Below are 26744 nucleotides of genomic sequence, written 5' to 3'. Positions count from 1 at the left end.
CCGATCCCAGCTCACCGGCTGGTATAAAACACAAGCCCTAAATATATCTTCTAAGGTTTAGATTGTCTTCTCCAACTGGCCATCGGTTTGAGGATGGTACACCGTACTTAAGCTCAACTGAGTCCCAAATGCCTGTTGAAAACCCCCCAAGAATCTAGAAGTAAAACGTGAATCTCTATCAGAGATTATGGTGGTAGGCACGCCATGTAGTATCACAATTTTTTTGATGTACAAATGTGCTAGCTACTCTAAGGTACAATTCATCCGAACGGGTAAAAAGTGAGCTGACTTTGTCAGTTGATCCATAATCATCCAAACAGTGTCAAATCCAGCTCGAGTTCTTGGCAATCTTGACACAAAATCCATTACGATGCTTTTCCATTTCCATTGTGGAATTTCTAAAGGCTGAAGGATTCCGGATGGCCTCTGGTGTTCAATCTTGACTTTCTGACAGGTTAGGTATTTAGAAACGTGAAACGCTATATCATTCTTCATTCCCGGCCACCAGAACATCGCCTTTCAAATCATGGTACATCTTAGTACTTCCTGGGTGAATAGAGAGTCTGCTCTTATGCGCCTCTTTCAAGATATCTTGCCATAAATTCTCAATATTCGGCACGCAAATCCTACCCTTGTATCTCTATAATCTGTCTCCGTTCCACGAAGCTCCCCATCGCTTTCCTTTCTCAATCGCCGGCAACATCTTCTGTAACACCTGATCGTCTTGTTGAGCTTTTAAGATTTCAGCGTTAAAATCACTTGAAACTTGCAATTGACTTAAACACTGAGTTCCAGAAACTTCTTTGAAACCCAAGTTTAGATTCTCAAATTCCTTTAGCAACTCTTCTTCTCGAAGCATCATCCAAGCAGCACATAATGACTTTTGGCTCAAAGCGTCAGCCAATACATTAGCTTTTCCTGGGTAGTAGTTTAACTCGAAATTGTAATCTTTTAGCAGCTCCATCCACCCCCCTCTGACGCATATTCATTTTTTCTGATGAAAAAGATACTTTAAACTCTTGTGGTCCAAGAATAATTAAAATTTGACGCCATGTAGATAATGTATCTAGACTTTCAGAGCAAATACAACCACAGCCAGTTCAAGATCGTGAGTCGAATAATTCATTTCATATGGTCTCAACTGCTGTGAAGCGTGTGCCACGATATTACAGTGTTGCATCAGCACACACCCCAGACCCTTCAATGATGCGTCACAATATGTCTCAAAAGTTTCGTTAGGCTCAGGCAATACCAACATTGGTGTAGTGGTCAGTTTCTGCTTCAATGCTTGAAAACTTTCCTCGCATTCAGAGGTCTAAACAATGGTGTGTCCTTCCTAGTCAGCTTAGTTAAAGGCAAAGCGAGTTGTGAAAAATCTTTGATGAACCTTCGGTAATAACCCGCCAAACCTAGGAAACTCCTTATCTCTGTCACAGAGGTTGGTCGCACCCAGTCCATTACCACCTCAACTTTAGCAGAATCCACAGTAATCCCTTCTTGACTTACCACATGACCAAGAAACTTCACCTAATTCTTCCAGAATTCGCATTTAGATAACTTGACGTACAATTTTCTTTCCTTCAAAATTTGTAGCACAATCTGCAAGTGATCCACATGTTCTTCTTCGGTCTTGGAATAGATGAGGATGTCATCAATAAAGATGACGATGAATATTTTCAAGAAAGGACAGAAAATTCGGTTCATGTAGTCCATAAACACTGCCGGGGCATTGGTTAACTCGAAAGACATTACAGTATATTCATAGTGGTCGTAACGAGTTCTGAAAGCAGTTTTTGGAGTGTCCTCGTCTCTCACTCTTATCTAGTGATAACCAGATCTAAGGTCAATCTTGGAAAATACCACAGCACCCTTCGGTTGGTCCATCAGATCGTCAATTCTTGGTAAGGGATATTTATTCTTCACAGTGACTTTGTTCAGTTGCCGGTAGTCTACACACAGACGCATACTCCCATTCTTCTTCTTCACCAGTAATACTGGCACTCCCCACGGAGAAACACTCGGTCGAATAAAATTCTTACTCATCAGTTCTTCCAGCTAAGATTTAAGTTCAACCAATTCCAACGGCAACATTATATAAGGTGCAATTGAGATTGGCTCGGCCCCAAGCACTAACTCAATCGCAAACTCGATTTCTTGAGGGGGAGAAAATTCAGGAATGTTGTCCGAAAACACTTCAGGGAATTCATTCACGACCGGAATCTGTTTTAAACCTTACTCCTCGCCCGACACATTCACTGCTAACAACATAACACCCCGATATTCACACCCATTATAGTTTACAATAACAGAGTTCAAATAATAACCCTTCATCACAACCGGTCCTTCCGAGCCTTCCGTCATAAAATGCAACAACCTTTCAAAAAAGTCAAGTAGAATGCGATTCTTAGATAACCAATCCAATCCCAAGATGAGATCAAGACCAGTTATCGGTAAACAAATTAGATCATGAATAAAATCTCGCTGTTTAACTCGAAACGAAACTTGTGGATAGCCTAATCTAGTCACAATAGCTTCAAAAGTAGCATTATGTACTTTCAGATCATAAGTCAACACAACTATCTTCAATCCTAACTCGCTAGCCTTCTCGAATGCAATGAATGAATATGTTACTCCAGAATCAAATAAGGCATTTAAAATTTTATCAGCCACTTCATAATTATCTCTAATCAATGTCTCGAATCCCTCGGCACCTGCAGCAGATGTACCGAACACTCGCCCTGGTTGCTGTGCTCTCCCGGCCTTATACTTTTTTCTTTTCTGGACAATTCCAGACCATGTGCCCAGCTTGTCCACAAAAGTAGCATACACCCAGTCCAGCTCTGCACAGAACTCCAGGATGATTACTCCCGCACCTCGGACAACTCAGCTCGTTCTGTGGCTGCTTCCCAAACCTTCTCCCTTGATTATCATTGTTATTAGGCCTTCGGAAGTTGTTCTAAACCTAATTCTGTTGCAAGACAAAACCTCCACGCTTAAAAGTCGTACCCCTTGGTGCGAAATTCCTCCCTTTGTTCCTCTGAAAAGGCACCCTTTGACTCCCTTTCTCCACTGCTGCCTTCCTTACACACTCTTCAGCGACTCGGCTCTTATTCACAAGTTCAAAAAAGACCATTATCTCCATTGGCCCAACGGAGCTCAGAATGTCACTCCGAAGTCCTCCCTCATACTTTATAAATTTCCATTATGCAAAGTCTTCTGTAGCACCTTAGCAGATTCGAGAAAACCAACACAATTCTTTGAATTTATTTTTGTATTCAATAACAGACATCTGGCCTTGTTTTAACTGCAGCAGCTCAAGCTCCTTAGTGTTTTTAACTGAGTTAGGAAAGTATTTTCTGTAGAACTCAGTCCGAAACACCTCCCAAGATATCACAGCACCGTCGGGTTGTAGAATATATTGCGTTTCCTGCCACCAGTATTGAGTTTCACCCTATAACTGGTAGGTCACAAACTCCACCCATTGTTCTTCGGGAACCTGCTGAGCTTGCAAAGTCCGCTCCATTGGTTAGAGCCAGTTATTGGCCTTAGTAGGGTTTGTAGTCTATCTGAAGGTCGAAGGATGCACCTTCAGCAAAGTGGCAAGTGTCATCGGCCCCTCTTCACCGTTATTACCATTCCCATAGTTCATCTGATTTCTCATTACTTCAGCTGTCGCTTGCATAGCCGCAACCATATTTTCCAGGGCAGGCATAAAGTCCACAGGGTCGTTTCCTGCCATTCCATGGTTTGCATTACCTAATCTACCTCTGCCTCGCACGCGACCGCTTCCACGAGTCGATATCGGGTCTCTGTTCACACCAAACAAGTGATATCAAGTTGATTAGTCTCAATATCACAAGTCTAGTGCTTCAAAGTCCAAAATGCATGTTCATGAACATTCATGCCACATATATCAGTTAGATAACCTAATTTAGCATGTACAGACACCCAGAGTATGCCCAGAAGCATAGTCAGTCTGTCCCCAGGCCCTACAGGAACGAACTGCTCTGATACCATAATGTAATACCCGACCACACAGAACTTTACGCTTAAGCCGTAAAACAGAGGTAGTGTAGTATTACGACATCTAAAATAAAATATACATACATAATATAATTTAAGAAATATAATATTCAAGGAGTCTTGAAGGGTGGTTAAGCAAAAACATGAAAAATAAAAGCGCAACATTCAAGGTAATAATTACTTGCGTACGAAGAAAAGTAAAGATACATGTAGATAATAGGAACAGAGTGTCAAGAATACAAAATAATTAAGCTCAGGGCTAAACCTGTGAAATTAAGGCTGGCCGGAGAATAATTACATAAGTATATACAAAACCCAAGTTTCCAAAATACCCAAAATACTCTAGTTCTCCATCAAAAGCCTCTATGAGATACAAAAGCTAAACAAAATAAGGGAGAAGTCTACACAATATATATATACTCATCAAAATAACCCAAATTCTATTTTTACCACATTTTCCATCTCAAACCAACATTCCAAGTTTCTAAATCAACCCAAAACAAGCTAAATTCAATCTCAGCCCTTTTCACTCATTCCATGACCCATCAATACACATATTCATCAATTTCAACTCCAAGAATTCCTAATCAACATATCTCATACTTAATCATTAAAGTAGGATCATTATACATTCAATTCATCATCTCATCAACCATCAATCATAAGAATCAACCACCAATCCATTCTCAAACCCATTCAACAATTTTCATCAATTCTACTAAGCATTTAACATAATCATACATTCCAACCTATCCTATGGTTCTCTAGACTAAGTTTTCACAAAACATTATATATTACATACGAAAAACCAAAACCATACCTTGGCCAATTTCTCTCTACGCCAAAGACACCTCAAATTGGTGAAGTCACAAGTCTCCACCACCAAATATTCAGCACGCAAAGCTCAATCAAGCTTTCAATCTCCTCAAATGTGTTCCAAATTCACATATACACTACCTAATACATATTACCACATTCATATACATAAAATTAATGCTCAAACACAATTAATCAAGTAATTCACTAGGGTTTGAGAATCCTTACCTTACCTGTACCTCAAGTAAACACAACCCATTAATCCCTCAAGCTTAATTTGAGCCTAAACACCAAGACATCAAGTTTCAACAATCAAACTCTCACATTTTCAAAATTTAGGGGGGAATGAGAGGCTGAGATGAAAACAAGGTTCCTTACCAAAAGTAGTTACCGGGCTTTGTAGAGTTCGACGCAGTGGACGCGTGACTGCAAACGATGCAGCGATTGGAGCTCGGAGTGAGAAGTTTTGTGAGATTAAAGTGAGAGCAGTGGTTTGAAGCTTATCCTTCCTCCCCCTTTGTATTTTGAACGTGTTGTGAATGGAGGAGGAAGGAATGAGCTGAAGCTCATATGGGCTAAGTGAGTTGGTTGGGCCTTGGGCCCGGTTTAGGTCTGGTTCGACCGATTTGACTCGTTCAGTCTAATTTTGGGTCAAAATCTTTAAAATTATTGTCAAAATATATATTTTAATTATTTCATCCACATTAAACTATGAAATTCAATTTTCTAATTTTTTGGATTAATAATTAATTTATTTACTAATTATTCGTTAATTACGTGGGATTTACAACGGGCGTTCCCGCACAATCATGCACGTACAAAGTCCACGACTTGTTAACATTTATCCTTCGGCACCAAAACCATATTAGCATCATCCTCTCGTGACCTTCCCATAATCACACGTGCCAATTTATCTTTTCTCTTTCTTTAGTCTTTTACTTTATAAATCTCAAAATATCGAATTATGTTCGCACTATTCTCTCACCTTTTCCTAGTTATCTTATGAAAAGAGAATTATAAAACTCTTTAATAATATTCTGTGTTTCTAATACTTTTAGAAAGTCTTGCTACTTTACTTTTCTTTCTTATTAAATAAAAATAAAATAATGGATTTTAAAAAATATATTAATTAAATATGCATAATTACAATAATAATTAAGAATACTAATATTTAATATTTCTATTTTTGTTATACAAAAACTAGCTTTATTAAAGCTTTATTCTTATATTTTTATAAATTATACTTTAAACCCCAAGTTTATAAATATTTATTTTTATCCCAACATTTTTAGACAAATATTAATTAAATTTCACATATTTTAATATTTATAAAAGTAACCCATAATTTTTATAAAATATTCGTTCATCTCTGAACTCTTACTTTTTACTCAAAATACCCCAAACTTATATATTTACAAAATAAATCTTAATTTTTATCAAAATATAATTTTATTCTCAAAATAATAATGTTATGTTGGTGATAAGCACAACTCTTAAAATCCAAAAATACCTTATTGAAATCTGTTCGAAAATATATATGATTCTAAATCTGTTTTCGAGTTTTACTGTTACCGATTTTTTATCGTTTTTTAGTTAATCTCTTAGCCATCAAACCTCATCAATTTTCTTAATAATTGTCATTCGCAACAGTCCCAAAATTATCAAAATAATCCCAGCTGGACTGTTCTTCCTAGCCGAACCATAATTCACAAGCGACAACAATAATTCAATAAAATTTCAACATAAATTTAATCAAATTCAACCAATAATCAATCAAGCTAACAATCACTTATCACATTAACATTTAATCGGTGAAAAATTACCAAATTCTACCTCCGTATGAAATCAAAATAACGAGAACTCCAGAGAAGATTTTTGACCAAGCTGCTGAAGAAAAAAACGTCAGAAATCGTCTGTGCCTCCTAGAATTCCAATTGACCGAACTCAAGGAGAAGGGGAGCTATGTTACCGTCAACTTCTACCAACCAAAAGTGATTTCAATGTGTAGAGGAGAAAAATATAAACACTTTTATCGGATTAAATTTTTTTTTGGAGTTACGGATCACAAGAAATTGAAACCAGAAGTCATGGAGATTTTACGGTTCATATATATAAGAGCACTCTCGGTCTCTCTCTTTTCTTTTTAAGCTCAATTGGTGATAAATGAAGAGAAAAGGAAGATGATTAGGGGCTTATATATATAAATATATATAGCCACATTTCATTTTTTTTTCTTTGTTCCCTTAATGGCTTCGGCCAAATTCTTTTTCCTGGTTCTCTTATCAAAATTGAATAATTATCAAAATTGAATAATTATTAATGGTAATAATAGTGAATGGAACTAATGGTAATGATAAAAATTAATAGTAATTTAGTGACTAGGTGTCAAGTTTTAGAGCTGCTGAATTAGTGATTTAAGTTATAAATATCTTAAATGAATAATTATGAAAACTGAATATATTAAAACACAAGTAATAATATATATATTGTAACACCCTAATATTCAAATTCTTATACTCGAGTCATAAGTCAATGATAATAAGGTGGTACGACTCTCAAGGGGAATTTTTAATACATAATTATAAGTAAGATTGAAAGGAGTATTAATCGAGAAGCCTGAAAAGAGTAAAAATAAAATCGCAAAGTCGTATCACTCACGTATCGATAACTAAAAGATAAAGCGTAAAGTCAAAAGCGATATAAAGTTAAAGGCATAAAGGAGAGTAAGATAAGGACAGTATATAGATATATAACATAAGTAAATAGCCACTAGTCGTGACCCGCAAAGTTTAGGCCGGCTAGGGTACAGTATAACAGTAGTTTGACAACCATATCTCCTAATCTCTCCCAAAAGATACACAAGGGCCTCTATAGGCAAGTTTTCAAAAGGATAAAATACATAGCATGAGTTCTTTAAAAATAAAAGTGGAGAGAATCTAAGCAAAATGTAAATAAGAGATCTTAGAAGTCTTCCACCGTCTTTCAGACAAACCACAGCTCACTTCTGAGCACCTGAACCTGTATCTGAAAAACAAGATATATATACGGAATGAGAACCCTAACCCATGGGTTTTCAGTACGTAAAAGTGCTAAATAAATACAATGTATTGTAATAAAAACTCACTAAGCATCCTAACTTTCTTTCACCAATTATTCATCCTATGTTCTCGATAATCCATAAATAGGTAACTGTCATAAGGGAATGCTAAATCTAATTCCTCTTCCTCATGCTTCTCAACTCTCTAACTCTCTGACAATTCACAATCAGGATTATAAACAAAACCATCACCAGCTATTCTGTCTTAGCAATTCTATATCAATGCCTTGTATCCTTACTTGGAGCAAGTGAAATCACTTCACTGCGTCCACCCAAGGAGCTCAAATCATCTCATTTTCTACCTGGAGCAAGTGAAATCACTTCATTGCGTCAACTCAGGGAACTCAAATTACCTCATTCAATAATCATCATTTTAAATTAATCGTATCATTATTCCATTTCAATAAGAACAGCCTTCAGCGTCAACCGACACCAGCATGAGGGACCTCTCAGTTGTACAAACACAAGCAATACAGGCAAGTAATACACAATTAAAGTACAAGTACAACAAGTAGCACATAGTCAGGTAACATAGCATATATGATATAGCAATCCAAAACAAATAGAAAAATTCAAACAATTCAAACATATGCAAATGATGTATGCCTGCCCTATGGCTGATGATATCATCTGTCGGTTACAAAGCCAACCCGACATGTCCTGGTATCTAACCATTGGACAGTCCCTGTGAGCGCGTATCCCCAAGTTCAAAATCATAATCAATCAAAATAAAATATCCATGGGGGAGAGCTCATCCGGAAAGGTCTAAGTGTCCGGCCACATCTTATAACGCAGGGTCAACAGAATCTCGGATCTCAACATGGAGCAAGTGGAGTCGACCCACTGCATCTACCCAAGAAAATCCAAAACTCAGATAGTTTCACAAATCTTAAATCAATCTCGACTGGGAGCAAGTGGAGGCTAACCACTGTATCTACCCCAGGAGTCTCAAAACCAAACCCGGAGCAAGTGGAATCACTCCACTGCATCTACCCAGGTAGGTATGTCTCACCATGTCCCGGAGCAAGTGGATAAATGCCACTGCATCTACCCAGGCAGGTATGTCTCACCACGTCCTGGAGCAAGTGGATCAATACCACTGCATCTACCCAGGCAGTTGTTTAAAAGCTAAACCTGGAGCGAGTGGAATCACCACTACTACTCAGGCATCTCAAACATACATTCATTCAAAATTATATAATTAAACTCATTTATCGTAATCCTCCTTCCCCATCTCATACCCAGGGTCACACGTCACATTCAACATTTTCCATCATTATTCATTTACCACATTTAATCATTAATCATATACATATACATACTCAGCCATAATTCAATTCTTATCACAGCCATCCGACTCATACTATACATAGCACTTCCACCATCATCCTCAACAACTCATACAATCATCATTACTTATCATTCATCATTGATTCTCACTTTACTTCATCCACAAGTTACCACATGTCCTAACTTCTTTTCATTACTAGGCATATTAAGGGACTTAAAGGATGAAAATGGAGGTTTAGAAGTCTGAAATTTGGCTTTAAAAGTCCAAAAATCAATTTTTGTTGAAAACAGGGTCACGTGGGGAGGGCAGAAAAGTAAAGTGACGCGTGAGCGTCGACCGTGTGCACGCACAGAAAGCAGAGAGGTAGTGTGATGCGTGTGCGTCAGTCATGCGTAGAGCGTACACGTGGGTGCGTTTTGTGCTCCTCGCACAAAACCGGCACAGTACCCGCGCAACTCCCTGGATTTTTACTGGGGCACCTGCATCAATATAGCGACACGTACGCGTCGGCCAGGCGCACGCGTGAGAGTAAAAATCGTGAGTGAAGCAGGCGCGTCGGCCATGCGTGCGCGTCGGAGTACGTTTTCTTAAAAATTTTACTAAGTCTGAAAAAGTTGCAGAATTTCATTTTCAAACCTCAAACTTTCGTCACACATAACTTCTTCTACAAAATTCCTTTTTCAACCATTTCTGAACCGTTGGAAAGATCGTTGAATAAAATTTTATAAAACTTCGGTTTTGAAGAATTCCTAACTTCAGGGACCGAGTTACGGACCACCGAAATTGGTCAAAAATTAGTTTTTACCCAAAAACATAAATCACCAATTATTCCAATGTTCACAAGCCAAATTCATTTTCACTCATCCAAGTGACCACAACCCAACCACATTTACATAATTACACTCAACCAAAACCAAACCTACCTCGTCTACATAATTCAATTCAATTTTGTCACCTTCCACTCCTAAATTCCTAATTTCTTATTATTCCACATTCCTCCCATTTATTCACACACTCAATATTCAATATCCATTCAATCTCATATGACATCACTCAATACACACATCACTTACCTTCCTTACCTCTTTCCGGTCTCCGGCCAAAGATTCACGGCCTCCGGCCCAAATTCACAATTTAAATGCATATTCCACAAATCAATATTCATTACCCAATTCATCAAATTCTCAACACACCAAACATACAAATTCACACAATTCTCAACCCAATCATTAATTTACATTACATATCAACTATACATATTAGTACCAACCATTTACACAATCCAAACTTAATCCTAGGAGCATCTAGCCTAGGAATTCTCATCACACCACACGGTACTTAAATGATACTTAAATCGTACCTCTTGTAGCCAAAATAATTGAGCCTCTTCTTTGGAAGTCTCCACCAACCTTAGCTCCAAACCTCACCCAAGAATTCCACAAGCCAATTCAAGTTTCCAAGAGCACCAAAATCTCACCCAATAACTCTAACACAACCAATATCATACATACATCAACTTAGGGTTTATTAAATCTAGTAAATCACAAGGGTTAGTGATTACTTACCTTAACCCACTAAATTTTGTGATGAATATCACAAATGGCTCATACTAGAGCACCCCTAAACAACCAAAATCATAAGATTTCCTTAAAACCCAAACCAAATTTGAATTTAAAGGAAAAAATGAAAAATAGGAAGAGGATAGTAACTCACCACAAAACTTAGATAGAATTGTAGAGGATGAAAAGAGCGACGCATGGCCATAAACGGCTTGTCAATCGGAGTTCCAGAGAGAAAGTTATGGTGATTTGAAGTTTGGGAAGTTAGGTTTCCTTTCTCTCTTCTCTCTCTATCCGCCCCTTCCTCTCATTTTTAGGGTAAATGAGCTGAAATGCTTATAACTAATGTTTATATATATTGGGACTTGGGCCCACTTGGACCCGGTTCACTTGGTTTAGTCCGTTGGCCCAGCTTTGGGCCAAAATCTTTAAGATTAGAGTTTTAAATCGTATTTTAAATATTTCTATCTTCCCAAATTATAAATTCTCATTTCTTAACCTTATTCACTTATAATTAATTTCCTCAGCTGCAGTACCAGACGGATCTCAGTCGGTGCTGCCGGTCAAATTTTCAGTGCGCATTTTTATTCAGAAAACTATGTTTTTCGACTCAAAAAAATTCACTGAGTCCAAATATCATATTTAAATTATCAAATTCCGATTGCTAGATTTTCTAACCATATTTGCTCCTATTTAATTTATTATTTAATTACTTACGGTTTGACCGGATTTTACATATAGGGTTAAATATACATGAGTTATTAATATAAATGACATTAGTAACTTAAAGATGAAAGATATTTGATGAAACATTAGCAACTCTAAGCTCATCAGAAAATACTAATAATTATATATATCGGCAAATATCGGACTTGAGAATAATAATAATATTGTTATCTAGGCTCTATTATAATTATAGCATGTAAAATAAATTAATAGCATAATAATAAAATTATATTATCATTTATTGTACTTCGAAACTCGGAATTAACTCATCAAAATAAAACTAATTGCTGAAAATAATATTTTTCGAAAAATATCATGTTGGCATAAAAATTTGAGTTGTTACATTCTACCCTCCTAAAAAAAATTTTGTCTTCAAAATTTTCTTTACCTGTAAACAGGTACAGATAATCAGCCCTTATTTTATCTTCTAGCTCTCAGGTGTGTTCTGTTTCCTCATCTCGTTTCCAAACTATTTTGACTAAAGAAGCCGTTTTGCCTTGTAGATGCTTGTCGCTCGTGACTACTTTTCAAACCGGTTTGACAAGATGTGTCAAGTTACTTCGAAATTACACCATTTTCGGTTGCAAAACATAACTTTTGTCGGGATTATACCTCTCTATTTGTGAGATATGAAAAATATTATGAAGATTTGACAAAGAATGGGAAAAAACTATCTAGTAAACTATTAGGCCGACTCCTTTGCGTATCTGAAAAGGTCCTATATATTAAGAGGTTAAAATTTTAGGAGCTCAACCTATTCCTGCAGTAGGGGTTGCTTTTAGAAAAATATGATCACTCTCACAGAATTTAAGTAAGAAAAATGAGATGACACAGGTCTAGTATGCAAATAATTAGATAAAATAATAGCAGTTTTTTTAAAATAGTCAAGAAAAATATGATTCTATTGTCTATATCAAACTCTACTTGTCGACACACTAGGCTAATCAGAACATTTTAGGGTGTAAGTGTATGAACAAGTAAATCAAAATTCAACTTTGAGAAATCTAATCCCAACTCACACACAATAGTTAAAAAAATAAAAAAATGCGATACACCAAAATCGTAAAGTATAATTAAGAAATGAGTCTTGACACAATACTGACCTTAGGTCAGGGAGTCCAAATACAAATGTTTTCAGCAATCATTATAAATAATCTTTTTTACTGATGCGGTCTAGCTATTCCTTATACTGACTTCTATCAAATTTGAACACAAAATCATTTAATAAAAAGAAAAAACTACAAACAAATGGCAATGGCTTTTATATATGGAGCAGTTCTCATAGAACAAACTGCAAGACGAAAATTTGGAATTAAAAATCTGATACTTCCATCTCAAAGGTTTTATATCGTTGTGAGAATCTATAAATCAAAATCAAAATCAAAATAAAAAAAGCCGCCCTAAAATTTTCGATTTGATTATACGCTCTCTTAACAAATGCTCGCAGTATGATTATTAATAAAGAGATAAACTTTATGTAAATAAACTACACAAGTCCTTTATAAATTTCATCCCAACTAAGCATTATTGGATTCCAAGAACAAACTAAAGTCAACTCACATGTGCATGGATCTGAACATATATATAAACCAGTTAGTTATTAATTAGCATCCCCTGCCAAATAATAATCCATTTTGAATTTTCTCTCATATGTTGTTCATTTTTTGAAAATGATGAAGATATAGAAAAAGAAAAAGTGACTACTGACTAGGGTGTGAAAAAATCATGAGTGCATGAATCAAAACTTGGTCATATAAACATACCCAATTGTCATGCATGCAAAGTGTACAAAAAGACAAAGCATTATCTACCCTTTATTGGGGGTTGGTGTGGTGCTGAGCAAGTCAAACACAAGCTTCATCATGATTATGATGAGTTATGACTCAACAGAAAAACAAAAATAAATAAACAAATAAAAGGAAAGGAACAAAAGACAAAACAAATCTACATCCAACAGCTCTCACCAGAGCCACTTTTTATGTTTGCCAACTACTACTTCTACCTGTTTTCTGGATCTAGATCTCTATTTGTTTTTAATTTTAATTTTCCACCTTTCACAATAACCACAAAAAATTAATAATCTGTGCCATACTAAATGTTTTAGCTTTTCTTTTCCCTGCATAAATGTTTTAACAATATCTTAGAAGCCAAGACCACATGGAAACATCCTAGTTACATAACTTCTATATAATTTAATTTTAGCTAAAATAATATTTTAGCTAGCATTACTTTACATTTATATAATTTTAGTTATATTAATTTATACCATTAAATTATTTAGTATAGTGCATCATGCATGAAGGAAAAAATTCATATTAATGGATAATTTTATGATGTACGGAAGGAAAGACGAATTTGAGACGTTTCCATTGCATCCATGGCTATATATCTATAAGAAAGTTGGACTAGTTAATTTTTTGTGAATTTTTATATTATAATAAGTTTGCCATGGAACTGCTTGGTCAATAATAATGATGATGAGAAAGCTATGCAAATTTAAGCTTTAATTCTAGCATAGAGATCATGTCTCACCTTTAGCCAAAGAATACATGATTACAGATGTGGGCTTCATTATTGTGCGTTTGCATGGATTAAAGTTCGTAAATGAGAATTTGCATTAAATTAAATTTTTAAATTTAATTTTGATAAAAAATAATTATATTTAATAATTTTTATATAAAGATAAATTATGATAAAATAAATATTATTTAAATTATATTATTTAAAATTATATTTAGATAAAAATTACTAAATATAACATATATTTATATTATTCAAAATCACATTTCTTTTTTGAACATTCTTTTGGCTATAATTTTTTAAAAAAGAATTTAAATTTATATGTTAAAATTTAATACTCTTTTAGTCATAATTTTTTAATATTTTTTTATTTAATCTGGTTTTTTTAATAAAATCAATAATTTATATTATAAAAAAGTAACATTAATAAATAAAGTGCATTCTAATTTAGAAACTCACAATAAAAATTATATAAAACCAAACAAAAATAACAAAGAAAAGTTTCATACAAAAGAAATTTATATTAATAAAAATGATCAAAAAATTTATACCAACAATGAATATTAAAAATTCCATAAAAAAGCAACAATATACATTAGAGAATATTAAAGAAAAAACTCCAAAAAAAAAAATCCACAGTATGAACAAAAAAATATATAAAAAATTGGTAAAAAATCAAAACTTAGTAGAGAGTACTAAAAATGATATTATAAAAAAAATTAAAATATTTACTTGTAAAGTATTGCCCTAAAAAAATCAAATATGAATATTATGATGATTATTTTTTCAATTACTTCTCCAATTGTCACAATTGAATGCAAAAACCATAATTTGTTCTTTCGAGTAAACAGAAGTTAAAACTTAGAATCACATTTGTATTTAGAAAAAAAAATAGTTAAATAAAAAGTTGAGACATTTAAAAAAAGAGTAAAATCCCTCCCCGGTCCTTAATCATTTACGAAATTGACCTGACACCCCCTCACGATTGGAAATTAACAACGCGGCCCTTAACCATTCTCTCCGTGTGACTAAAAGGACCCTATTATCGGTTTACAGGTAAAAAATAACCGGAAGATCCTACCTGTACCGGTAGCTGTTATACGTGAACTGAGTGTTGTTGATAGGATAGAATCTATGTACACAGTCATCAAAAACGCTGCAGTTTTGATTCCAGTTCTTAATAAGAGTAATCCCAAATGTTAATGTGAATCCTAGATATTAAATCTTACCTTGCCTTCAGTGATGAATACGGAAGAACATTTATCAGATTCAATCCGTCGCTCATGGAAAGAGAAGTCGATCGGAGCTTCAAGCAACAACTCTGGCAATGTTGGCATGGCAAGGAAGAAGTTCACACATCCAAGCTGTTATTGTGGAGCTCATGCGATTCTCTTTGAATCCACCACATCAAATAATCCAAATAGGTTATTCTTTGGTTGCAGTTATTTCAAGGTACATTAGGGTTTATTCCATCTTACAATCTTTTCTGTAATTAGGTTGATTAAATTTTTTTTTCATAATTGTAGACTCCTTCAATGCATTGCAAATATTTTAAGTGGCTGGATGAGCTGATAACTAAGTCTGGCTATACAGTGGTAGAAGTCCAAAAAATGGAAGTTCATGGGAGATTGAAGGAGTTGGAGGACAAAGTTAAAGAGATGGAGATTAAGCTATATGATGGAGTTCATGGAAGAAGATACACTAAACAGAATAGATGTATTATCATGGCATTTTTCATTGTTGTTGTTGGTGGAATTTTTGTTACTGCACTTCAGCCTAATAGGATGTAAAAAAATTGTAACTTATTTTGGATGTTGATGTTATGAACTAGATGCACATTAAGAATGATGACTGTGATGTTAAATTGTTGAATTTCAATGATAGAAATGTTGTTGTGATTTAAATTGTAAGTAACCTTGTGACAATTTCTGAGTGTTTAATCATTTGAAGTATATTTTCATACAATCTCATTGAATGAAGAATAAACCAAATCTAGTGTGCAACCAAAATCTTTAGACTGAAACACAATATCATAATATATAAAAAGTTGCAGAACACCTACATGGCATTACACCTACATGGCATTACATGTTATGCCTGGGTAAGTATATAAAACACATAATCTAAAGTGTTCATGTACTAGAAATTCCAAAATACTAGACCAATGTTAGGCAGAGTTTTCAATCAGATATAAGTCACAAAATATTATCCAAAATACTAGCCATAACTATCTAATCTTCATTTTTTCCGTGGAGCTTTAAAAGGGGGTGCAGTGGAGCCAAATTCTTTAATGCTTAGTGGTGCTCCGAAGCTTGGTGCCTTGATTCCTTGTTTGAGTCCTGGTGTTGGGATGAATTGGAACAACCTAGCTGCCGTGCCAGCATTAGTTGCTGCCTGTGTCTCGAGAGAAATGCCAATGGATGTAGTTGATCTTGTAGCCATCCTTGATTGGGTTGGTGGGGCTTGGTTTGTGGGCATAGTGGGTGGAAGTAACGGCCCATGAACTTGAGATGTCAATGACTTACGAATTGGCTGTTTCTTCCGGAAGGGTGTAGGAATTTGTGGACCATTCACCATATTTTGCAAGACATGGTAGGTTGCAATTATGGTTGGGCCTGGGGCAGTTGGACTAGGTACAGCTGAGTTTGGTGCAAGTGATCCATCACCATTTTCACCAGTTTGTCCATTGATGTCTTGAGCCTGCTTTTTTGACCAACAATAATGAAAATTAGATTTCTTTTTGGTACACTAAAATTTCAGCCACAATGTTATATTGATCACTACTATTACCTCATTCGTAGGAGCAGATTGTGACACTGAAATTTCTACTCCTACCTGTTGAAGGGTCACTGGAGTAACATTTCTTGGTATCTTCTTCTTATGCTTTCTTGCTTTAGCCTATAATTTGTGTACAAATTAAGGGTTATCCTATTTTATGCCACACCATAAACAAGATAACACATATTAGTCATCAACTTACGATAGGATCTATGACCGTAGAGGGAGCAGCACCAGATTTAGGTAAACAATAGCTTGGTTATCACCCTGTAATCAATTGTAAGAAATTTAGGACACATAAACCCCTCATTAAACCATTTATAAGATACATAAACCCCTCATTAAACCATTTTCTAGACATATAAACTCCTTCGATACTCACATTAACAGACATTTAAATCCCTATAACTCCTAATACTACCCTACGTATTGTACCTTTGCATTTCTTGCCTTCTTCTTCTTTGGCTGCCAATTGGGATCCCTTGGAGCTCCCTTACATGTCTTGTAATAGTGATCCTTTTCCCCGCACTTGCTGCATGTCACCTCGAAGGCCTTTTTTACCTTGTTCCTTGTTAGTTGGCTCTCAGACACAGGATCAGTAGTTCTTCTCTTCCTAGGACGACCAGGAGGTCTCTTGATGGCAGGTGCCACTGGCCTAAGAGCATCTTGATGGCATGCCTGCAACAAATTACATTATTACATGTCTACTTAATAGAAACAACTAAGTGGAGTTTACTAGAGAATTACCAGTAAGTTGCCATTGATTACAAGTGCAGGTCTTTTCCCTTAGATTAACCCCAAGCTTACTTTGGCGTCTTTGAACCTCAAAGATAACTCGTTCATCATCTCCAGTCCACTCAGCTGTCCACTTACAGCTTTCAGGCTTAATGAATTCGTCAAACCTTTGCTGTTGAACAGGAGCCAGTTTTCCATGATAGTTACTTAACCTCTTCTTATGTCCAGCCATTTTTCTCATTATGTAACACCTCAAATCCTCACACATTGTCAATATCGACTTGCTCCTATACTCCACAATCTTTACATTCCAAACCTCACACATATTGTTGGTGATGTTATCAACCTTCGGATAGTGAGAGAATTGACTCTTAGTCCATGCGGATTCACGAAATTTGGAGAGATACTCCCAAGCAGGCGAGTTCACTAATTTCAACTTGTCCATTTGGAGTTGTTGTACTCCTTGCACATTGCCCATACCAAACCCTTCAATTGTTTGTCTTTCCATTGCTTAACAAAGTTTTTCCAAATGTGGAGGACGCAGTTCCTGTGGTGCGTCCGTGGCATAACTTTTTGAAGAGCAACCTCCAGTCCCTTCCACACAATAGGCACACAATCATTTGATTACTAATTCAGATGGGCATCAATTCACTAATCAACAAAAAATCAACTACCAGCACAAAAGTAATTATCAACACACCATCAATTAACACATTAATAATTAACATACCTTCTGCTGATCCGAAATAAAATTCCATCCATATTCAGTGCAAGAGCCTAGGTCCTCCTGGAGGAGAGTTAGGAACCACCTCCATGTGTCAGTACATTCACTATCAACCACAGCGTAAGCAATGACGAAAAAGTGGTTGTTAGCGTCTTGAGTAACGGCTGAAAGGAGATGTCCACCAAAATAACCCTTTAGGTGACAGCCATCTAGCCCGATTAAAGGACGACATCCTGACTTGAACCCACGCTTGCATGCATCCAATGATATGTATAGCTTGTCAAACATAGGTGGTGACTCAGGTTGGGGGATCACATCTACTATAGCTGTTGACCCTGGATTACTCCTATGAAGCTCAGACAAGTAATCTCTAACCTTCCCAAATTGCTCCTTTTCATTTCCTATAACCTCCTCTCTGGCTGCCTTCAAAGCTCTCAGTATTATTTTATTGTGGATATGCACATTATAGTCCTCTTTCATGTGCTCTAAAGCCTCCTTAGGTGATAGCTGCGGCTGTGTGAGCAACCTCTTCACTAGCTTGCTTGTAACCCATGATCTACTTACCATGTTGCTTGTCAAATTTCTCCCACAAGTGTGCTCCTTAACATATGTTTTGACTTGAAAACACAGTTCCTGGCTGTTCCAGGAAGTTAGGATTAGCCAAGGACAGCCCTCTTCCGCACACTTTGCTCTCACTCTATACTTTTCATTTTTTAAATACTCTAACTCTTTTCCTTCAAAAACAAACATGTCCTTCAATGCTTGCTTGAATTGTGCTATGGTGTCAAACATTTCTCCAATCTCGAAATCCACCTCACCATAACCAGTGTCATCATCAAATTCATGAAATTTAGGCTTTCTACCCTCATCATCAGAAGAAATTGGAGAGTTGAATGCTTCTGATTCATACTGATATGGCTTGTCAATGTCAGAATCTAGCTCTTCCACAATGGGCTCATCATTGTCACCTGCTCCATGCACTACATTTGGGCTTTCATCCTCTCCAGCCTGTTGCCCTTGCCTTGGCCCATTAAGACCCTCATCCCTATCCAGTATATGCCTTCTTGTCCTCCCCACATATCTCTTATTCTTTTTCTTCTTCGTTTTAGGAGATAGGCCATCATCATCATTAACTTTTTCCTTTACAGGTGTCACAGTTTTCTTCTTAGGTGTTGCTCTCTTCTTCTTAGGTGTCATTTTCTTCTTTTTGGGTGTGTCCTTCTTACTATTTTTCCTTGACCTTAACTCCTCACTACTACTGCTGCTTAGTGTCTCATAACCAGGTGGGGGGAGGCTTATAAACCTCATCTTCAGCGCTCTCATAGCCATCATCAGTGGAGGAATCACTCAAGTCTACAGGAGCAGCCCCTGCTTCATCCACATCTGGCTGCCTCATATAATGCTCAAAATACACATGCAACTCATCAGTTTCTAAATTTGCCATCTTGTTATCACACATCTGGTTAATTTCTTTGTCACCTTTTAAAATGTGGAGGTCAGCCTCTAGGTAAGGGGCACTGGGGTCTTGCCAATACATAGCCTTGTACTCTATATATCCTAACCCTTTGAACATCTCCTCAAAATCCTTAAAATTAACAAAGTCAATGTCCAACTTGGGAAATTTCTCCACCTTACCACCAAGGTAGCTGAGTATAAAATTATCGTCTCTCTCAAACCACCCCCATGGTGAAATACTGGTATAATCTCAACAGCCATCTGCAATATATAAACTTCACTCAGTAACCCATAAATAAATTATTATTAACAGACATTAATATACTCAAAACAAACAAAAAAAACTTTACTCCAAATGATGACTCAACCCTAGTGAAAGTGACTGTTCTTCACAAATGTAAAAAAGTACACATATCATACTTTATAGTGGTCCATTGTAACAATACTTCCTTCGGATAAACAAATGAAGGACCACAGTGATGTCGTTAACAAACGGTAGTACAAACTCACCTCTAAAAACGGAAGTGCGGCTCCGTCAGTAGCACGTCACCACCTCCGTCAGCAAACGCCACGTTACTGCACAGTTACGTCGTCCTCGCCGGCTCTCTTTCGTCGTCGTTTCTGACGGGAAGACTGACAGTCTCTAAGGTTTACGGTAATTCTTTGTGTGGATGAGGGCAAAGAGTGAGAGCGTGTGATACTTCAGGGAGAGAATGAGGAATGTATGTTAGAATCTGAATCCATTGTGCATCAAAACGGCAACGTTTTTTATGACTGTGCAAGGACCCAATTGTCTCATCAAATCGTTTGAATCCACGTCAGATAGTTACCGTTACACGTAGGATTTCTCGGTTACATTTCACGGAGAGGGTCCTTTTGGTCACACGGAGAGAATGGTTAAGAATCGCGTTGTTAATTTCCAATGGTGAAAGGGCACCAGGTCAATTTAGTAAATGGTTAGGGATCGGGGAGGGATTTTACTCTTAAAAAAATTGAACGTGCTTTCTATGACTCAAACATTAAATCAAACGCACCATTAGTTGGTTAATGAGAATCACTAATTTTGTGAAAATTGTATGTTATCCAAAGAGAAATAATCATCTTTATATCAGTTTTTTATTTTTTTTATAGTATAATTCATAAACTTTTTTTCACTTCTTTTCATTCACTTTTATCAAAAGCAAAAATACGAAAGAAGTATAAAAATACTTTTATTATAAAATGAGAGTATATAAAAATAAATATATATAAAAAATAATTAATTTCTATTCAATTCTCTCATAAATAAGGAGTTGATTATTCTCTCTAATTTGTTTAATTATTATTAAAAAAATTAATTTGGTGATTAATTTAGTGTGCACCTAATTAATATGATTGATATAAAAAATATATAAAAATAGTAAAATAATTTAAAATTCAGAATTCTCTCTCTATTGATAGATAGAAAAAAACTTTAAAAATATTATTTATATATCAAAATAAATCACTAAAATCAGTCGTTATATATTTTTATATAAATATATATATAATTTAATTTATTTTTAATATGTATTTTAAATTTTAATGATATTTTATACCAATAACTAATTTTAATATACATTTAACATAATTAAAATAATTTATATAGTGATTAGATTATAAATGACATTAATGTTATACTATTTGGCCGTTAAGTCAGTAATATGACTAATAATATCATAAGTATGATATTAAAAATATCCATATACACTAAAAATGGAATTAGAGATTAATGGACTACAATTCCAATATGTTCATAAAGCTTCATGCATATTCATAAACTAGCAGTATGAGAACCTCATGTGGCTTTTCCAATTTGTTCGTACATTGTATACTACTTGTGCATTAGCATTTAGTAATGCCAAAATTTGTTAATGGCGAGTGACTGGTATAAGTGGTGAGTGGGGTATATATCTCTATATGTAAATTAATTGTATTGTTCTTGTTCCAGTCGGTATGGACATGGTGACGAATTTAAATGTAGACCCAATCATGAATCTCACTTTTTTTAATTGACTTGTTCACATTCACATACTATTTAATTTTGTTTTTCAGTTCATATTTTATCTGCCATAAATGTATTTATAGTTGTTCTGAATAAGGTTGATATTTTAATTTTAGTATTTTTAGTTTTATTTGAATTATCAGTTTGGTTTTTCTTTTGAAATTTACAATATACACTTTTTATTACTATTTTTCACTTTAAAATCGCTTTAAATTTTGGACTATATATCTGAGTATTTTGATTTCTTAATACGTAAAAACATTATTATTGATAATGATGTTGGCCTAACCGTAGAAATCAAAATTCTAACATCAAGTGATGATTCAGCCTCTCTTGTTGAAGTAGGGTTGATAATAGATAGAATAGAGTAGTATTTAGTATTTATATTTTATTTTAATTTTATTTGTGAATTTAAATTCTTTTTAAAATTTAATTATATTTTACTTGTGGATTGAGAATTTTTTAATTCTAACTCTATCTGTATTCTAAAATTTAATATTCTATCTGACGATTTATAATAAATTATTTTTTTAATCAAATATAATATTATTTAATTATTCCATAGTTATAAATATATTAATTAAGTCTATATTAAAATTAAAAATAACAAAAATTATAATAAAATCCTTGTTAAAATTATAAAAGTGAAAAAATTTAAATTTGATCTCCATCAATATCATTATATATGTATAATATATAATGAATTTTAATTATATGCTATAATATATCAAGAAAGCAGATTAATCTAGTTGGGTTAAGCATAAACCTGCATCTGATCCTATACATAGCCACTGATGGAACCAAGGGAAAGCTGGCGTGTGTGTTAAATCATTAATTATTTAGAGCCTGTTTGGGAAGTAGTAGATGCTATTTTTTTTTTATTGTGAAAAATCACTGTATGTGTATTTGGCATCATTTTAAGAAAAGCTTTTACCTTTTTAAAAAGTTAATTCTTAACTTTTTGAAAAAGTACAAATATATGACTTCTCTACTTCTTGATAAGTTATTTTACTACGTTTAAAAAAATTTAACTTCAAAACAAAAAAATCTACTTTCCCTCCACCACTATTTTCACTTAAGGTCTGCTAGGCACTGGCCTTCTACCATCATTCTCATGCAATGTTTTATCAGCTGGAAGTAAGGGTCCTCCATCACCATTTTCACGTAATGATTCATCTGCTGAAAGTATTGATCTTCTACCACCATTTTCAGACAATATTCCATCTGAATAATCTACTGCATATATTTTTTTAGGTATTTTTTTATCATTTTATCACTCTATTTTTATTATTAAATTTGTATTTAATTGTGGTATGAAATTTCAGTTTTAATTTTATTTTTTTCGCATGTGATTTATAGCTTGCTATTATTTTCATAGTTATTAATTATAGCAAGTTCTTGACCTCAATAAATGAGAAGGAAGTTCTAATAGAGTATAAAAAAAAATAGAAAACAGCAACAAAATATACATTGACACACATTTTATATTTATTTTTTATTTTCACCTACCATATCATATATAATATTAGTGATTAGGTTATGTAAAATTAACATTAAATATTGGAAAATATTTGTTATCATCGTTATCCCTTATTTTAATATTCATTCTCTTGTGTAAAAAAAAATTGTATTTTTTGAGTTATTTATCCAAACGTTACAACTTTAAAATAAGTACTTTTATAACTAAAAATCCAAACACAAAATAATTTATTTATAAGCTACTATTAATAAAAGTCCTTATACTTTAAGCTCTTTTTCCAAAAGAGCTTATTTAAGTTATTTATCCAAACTGGCCTTACTTTTAAGTTTTTGAGTTTATTAAACATATTTTTAGTATAAACTTTATATAATAATTTTATAGATTATATTAAATTTTTTGATGACTGATTGGATAATTATTGCATAGAATATATTATATTTTAAATTTTTAAAATAAGATTAAGTGTTTGTATTTATTTTATGTACACAAAAAAATTTTTAAACTAGAATTGACCTAAAAAATTAGTGAAAATATAATTTTTTTTACATATTCAATGCGTTAAAAACATAAAAATATTTTAAAATTTTTATTATTATATTTTTAAAAAGTGCTTTTAGATTAAATTTATTACAATAAAAAGCTAAAGCTAAAAATATTGTAGATTTAACATTAGTTATAAGAATTTGGTTTTCTAATATTAAAATTTTAGTTCCATCACTGCATGCAACACATAATTCGTTTCGCTCTCAATTCGAACCTTATGAATCAGGATGCCATCTTATCTAAAGGGATTGGATCAGATTAAATATTCATAAATAGAATTAGTATTGTGAATCTTATATTAGTGAATGTATTTGGAAATTTTTATATTAAAAAAAATAATATTTAAGAAAGTTTTATCTTATAGTATAAACAAACTCAACTTCAATGCGCGTAGTTTAGATTTTTTTTTTATTGGAAAGTGGAGAAAGGGTTATTCAAAAGAGATTAGCTCATCATATCATAGTTCACTTAAGAAAATGCTAATCATATATATATATATATATATATTGTATTGTTATATTTATATTTGATTGCAAATCATTCTACATACCAACTTGAAAAACTTGAAACGTTGGGGGAAAAAATCATTCTACCAGACAATAATACAGGATCGACGCACGTTACTCTGAAAGATTTAATTTCGTAATTATATATTTTTTATTTTAAAATAATTTATACAAAAAAATTATATAGTGTATACATAGTCAAATGCTTTCTTACATAGACGACAGGAGCTTCAAGTCATCATCAGATCATTAAAATAATTAATTATGGCAGCAAATTTTTGTTGTCTGACTATACTCAGAATATTCCACCTTCTAAAATCCCCAATTAAAAATTGAATCACAGCCTCACTTTGATTTTGTTCACCAGACGGGGTGCGGGACCCAAGTCCCCATCTCCTTTTTGAAAAGATAAATTTCAAATTTAATATTTGCTATTATTAAAAAAAAAAAAGATTATTGCCAATATAGACTTTAGTTTTTTTTATTATTTCAAATCATACTTCTCTAAAAAATGAAATTTTTAAATAATTTATAACTGAAAAACATTTTTTATTTCATAAACTAATTTTTAGAATTGAGACTTTATCAATATTGATTCTAATATAATATTTCACCCACGTATAAATATTCACATTCTATCTTATTCACAAACTGATTCTATATAATGTTTAAAATTTTAAATATTCTTGTTGAATTTCTGTTCTTGATGACAGAAAAAGCGGGTGAAAGAAGAGATATTACAAAAACAGAATTTAAGAAGTTTCTAATATGAATTCTGACTTTAAAATTATGGAAATTACCTTACTACATATACATGCCATTTCTTATATATTGGCTGCCATAAGCTTAACTATTCTAATCTTAACTATTCTAATTTTTTTAACTAACTTCTAACAAGTTGCAGGTGTAACTAATTTAGTTATGACAGCCGGTAGCTCATTTTCTTTCATTGTCCAACTGTCTCAATACACTGCTATCTACCAACATCCCCCCTCAAGCTAGGAGGGTGAAAATCGAATATGCCAAGTTTGGAATGGAATGTAAAAAAAAGTTCAGGAGCTAGTGATTTGGTCAGCACGTCTACCACTTGATTGGCAGAGGAGATGGGAAGCAACTTAAGAACACCTTTTTTAGTATTGTCTCTGATAATGTGGCAGTCAATGTCAATGTGTTTTGTGCGTTCATGGAACACAGGATTAGCAGCGATGTGTTGAGCAGCCTAATTGTCACAATAGAGGGTGATTGATTTTCCTCATGTTACACTAAAATCATTGATGATATAAGTGAGTCACAAGCCTTCGCGAGTCGCTGTAGCCAAGGCCCGATATTTTGCTTCTACAGAGGAGCATGAAACAGTCCCTTGCTTTTTGCTCTTCCATGATACCAAAGTTGAGCCTAAAAAAAAGTAGCCAGTCATAGATCTTCGTGAATCTAGACATGTACCCCAGTCTGAATCGGAGTAGCCGGTGAGCTCAGAATCAAATTTACGTGGAAAGAAAACACCCTTTGCTAGAGCTTGTTTGAGGTAGCGAAGCACATAAAGTCTAGTTTTGAAGTGAAGGTCAGTGGCACAATCCAAGTACTAGCTTAATTTGCTTACTGCGAAACATATGTCAGGTCTGGTATTGGTAAGGTAAATGAGACGGCCAATCAATCGTCTATAAGGTTGAAGATCATCTAACGGAACCCTAAAGGAATTTGACAGTGTTACAGTGTAATTCATAGGAGTTGATGCAGGTTTTGCATCAGTCAAGCTATACTCCTTTAAGAGATCAAGGGTGTACTTTTGCTGGTAAAGAGAGATGCCTTCTGTAGTCCTGGCAACTTCTAATCCCAAGAAGTATTTGAGTCTCCTCGGATCCTTAATTTTGAATTTGTCATCAAGTAGCTTCTTGATGCGTTCAATTTATGCTAAATCATCACCTCCCAAGATTAAGTCATCTACATATACCAAGATTGCAGTAAAGCCTGAGTTGGTGCGTTTAGTGAAGAGAGAGTGATCTGAGCAAGACTGTTTGTAGTTAGAAGCAAGTAGCACCGATCGAAGATTTGTGTTCCACTAGCAAGAGGCCTGTTTTAGTCCATCGAGTGACTTGACTAGCTTGCAAACTATCCCAAGCTCGACATCAAGACCTGGTGGTGACCGCATATACACATCTTTGGGCAAGTCCCATGGAGAAAAAGCAGTATTTATATTAAGTTGGTGTATGTCCTAGTTATTGAGGGCTGCTAGGGACCACATGATCCTTAAGGTAGTCATCTTTATAATAGAACTAAAAGTGTCAAAATAATCAAAACCTTAAACCTGGGTGAAGCCCTTAGCCACTAACCGAGCTTTGTGATTTTTCACATTGCCATCAACTTTGAATTTGGTCTTGATGACCCACTTACACCCAATAGCTTTCTTCTCGGGAGAAACTTTTGTCAAGATTCAGGTTTTGTTGGTCTCTAATGCATCAAGTTTGGCC

At 34.3% G+C, this 26744-nt stretch overlaps 1 protein-coding gene and 1 pseudogene across 1 annotated transcript; both read right to left on the bottom strand.

The window, feature by feature from the left end:
• Window positions 1-2232: 2232 nt before the first annotated feature.
• Window positions 2233-3739, bottom strand: LOC107606839 (uncharacterized). The gene is made up of 2 exons (XM_016308854.1): window positions 3587-3739; window positions 2233-2778 (listed from the first exon to the last, which is right to left on the bottom strand). The coding sequence occupies exons 1-2, from the start codon at window positions 3737-3739 to the stop codon at window positions 2233-2235; spliced, it is 699 nt and encodes a 232-aa protein (XP_016164340.1).
• A 14527-nt stretch (window positions 3740-18266) lies between these two features.
• Window positions 18267-25999, bottom strand: LOC107606838 (uncharacterized; annotated as a pseudogene).
• Between the last annotated feature and the right edge of the window lie 745 nt (window positions 26000-26744).

Source organism: Arachis ipaensis, chromosome B7 (assembly GCF_059453495.1).
Source record: "Arachis ipaensis isolate K30076 ecotype BB chromosome B7, ASM5945349v1, whole genome shotgun sequence".
NCBI lineage: Eukaryota > Viridiplantae > Streptophyta > Magnoliopsida > Fabales > Fabaceae > Arachis > Arachis ipaensis.
This window is presented reverse-complemented; position numbering and strand designations above follow the sequence as displayed.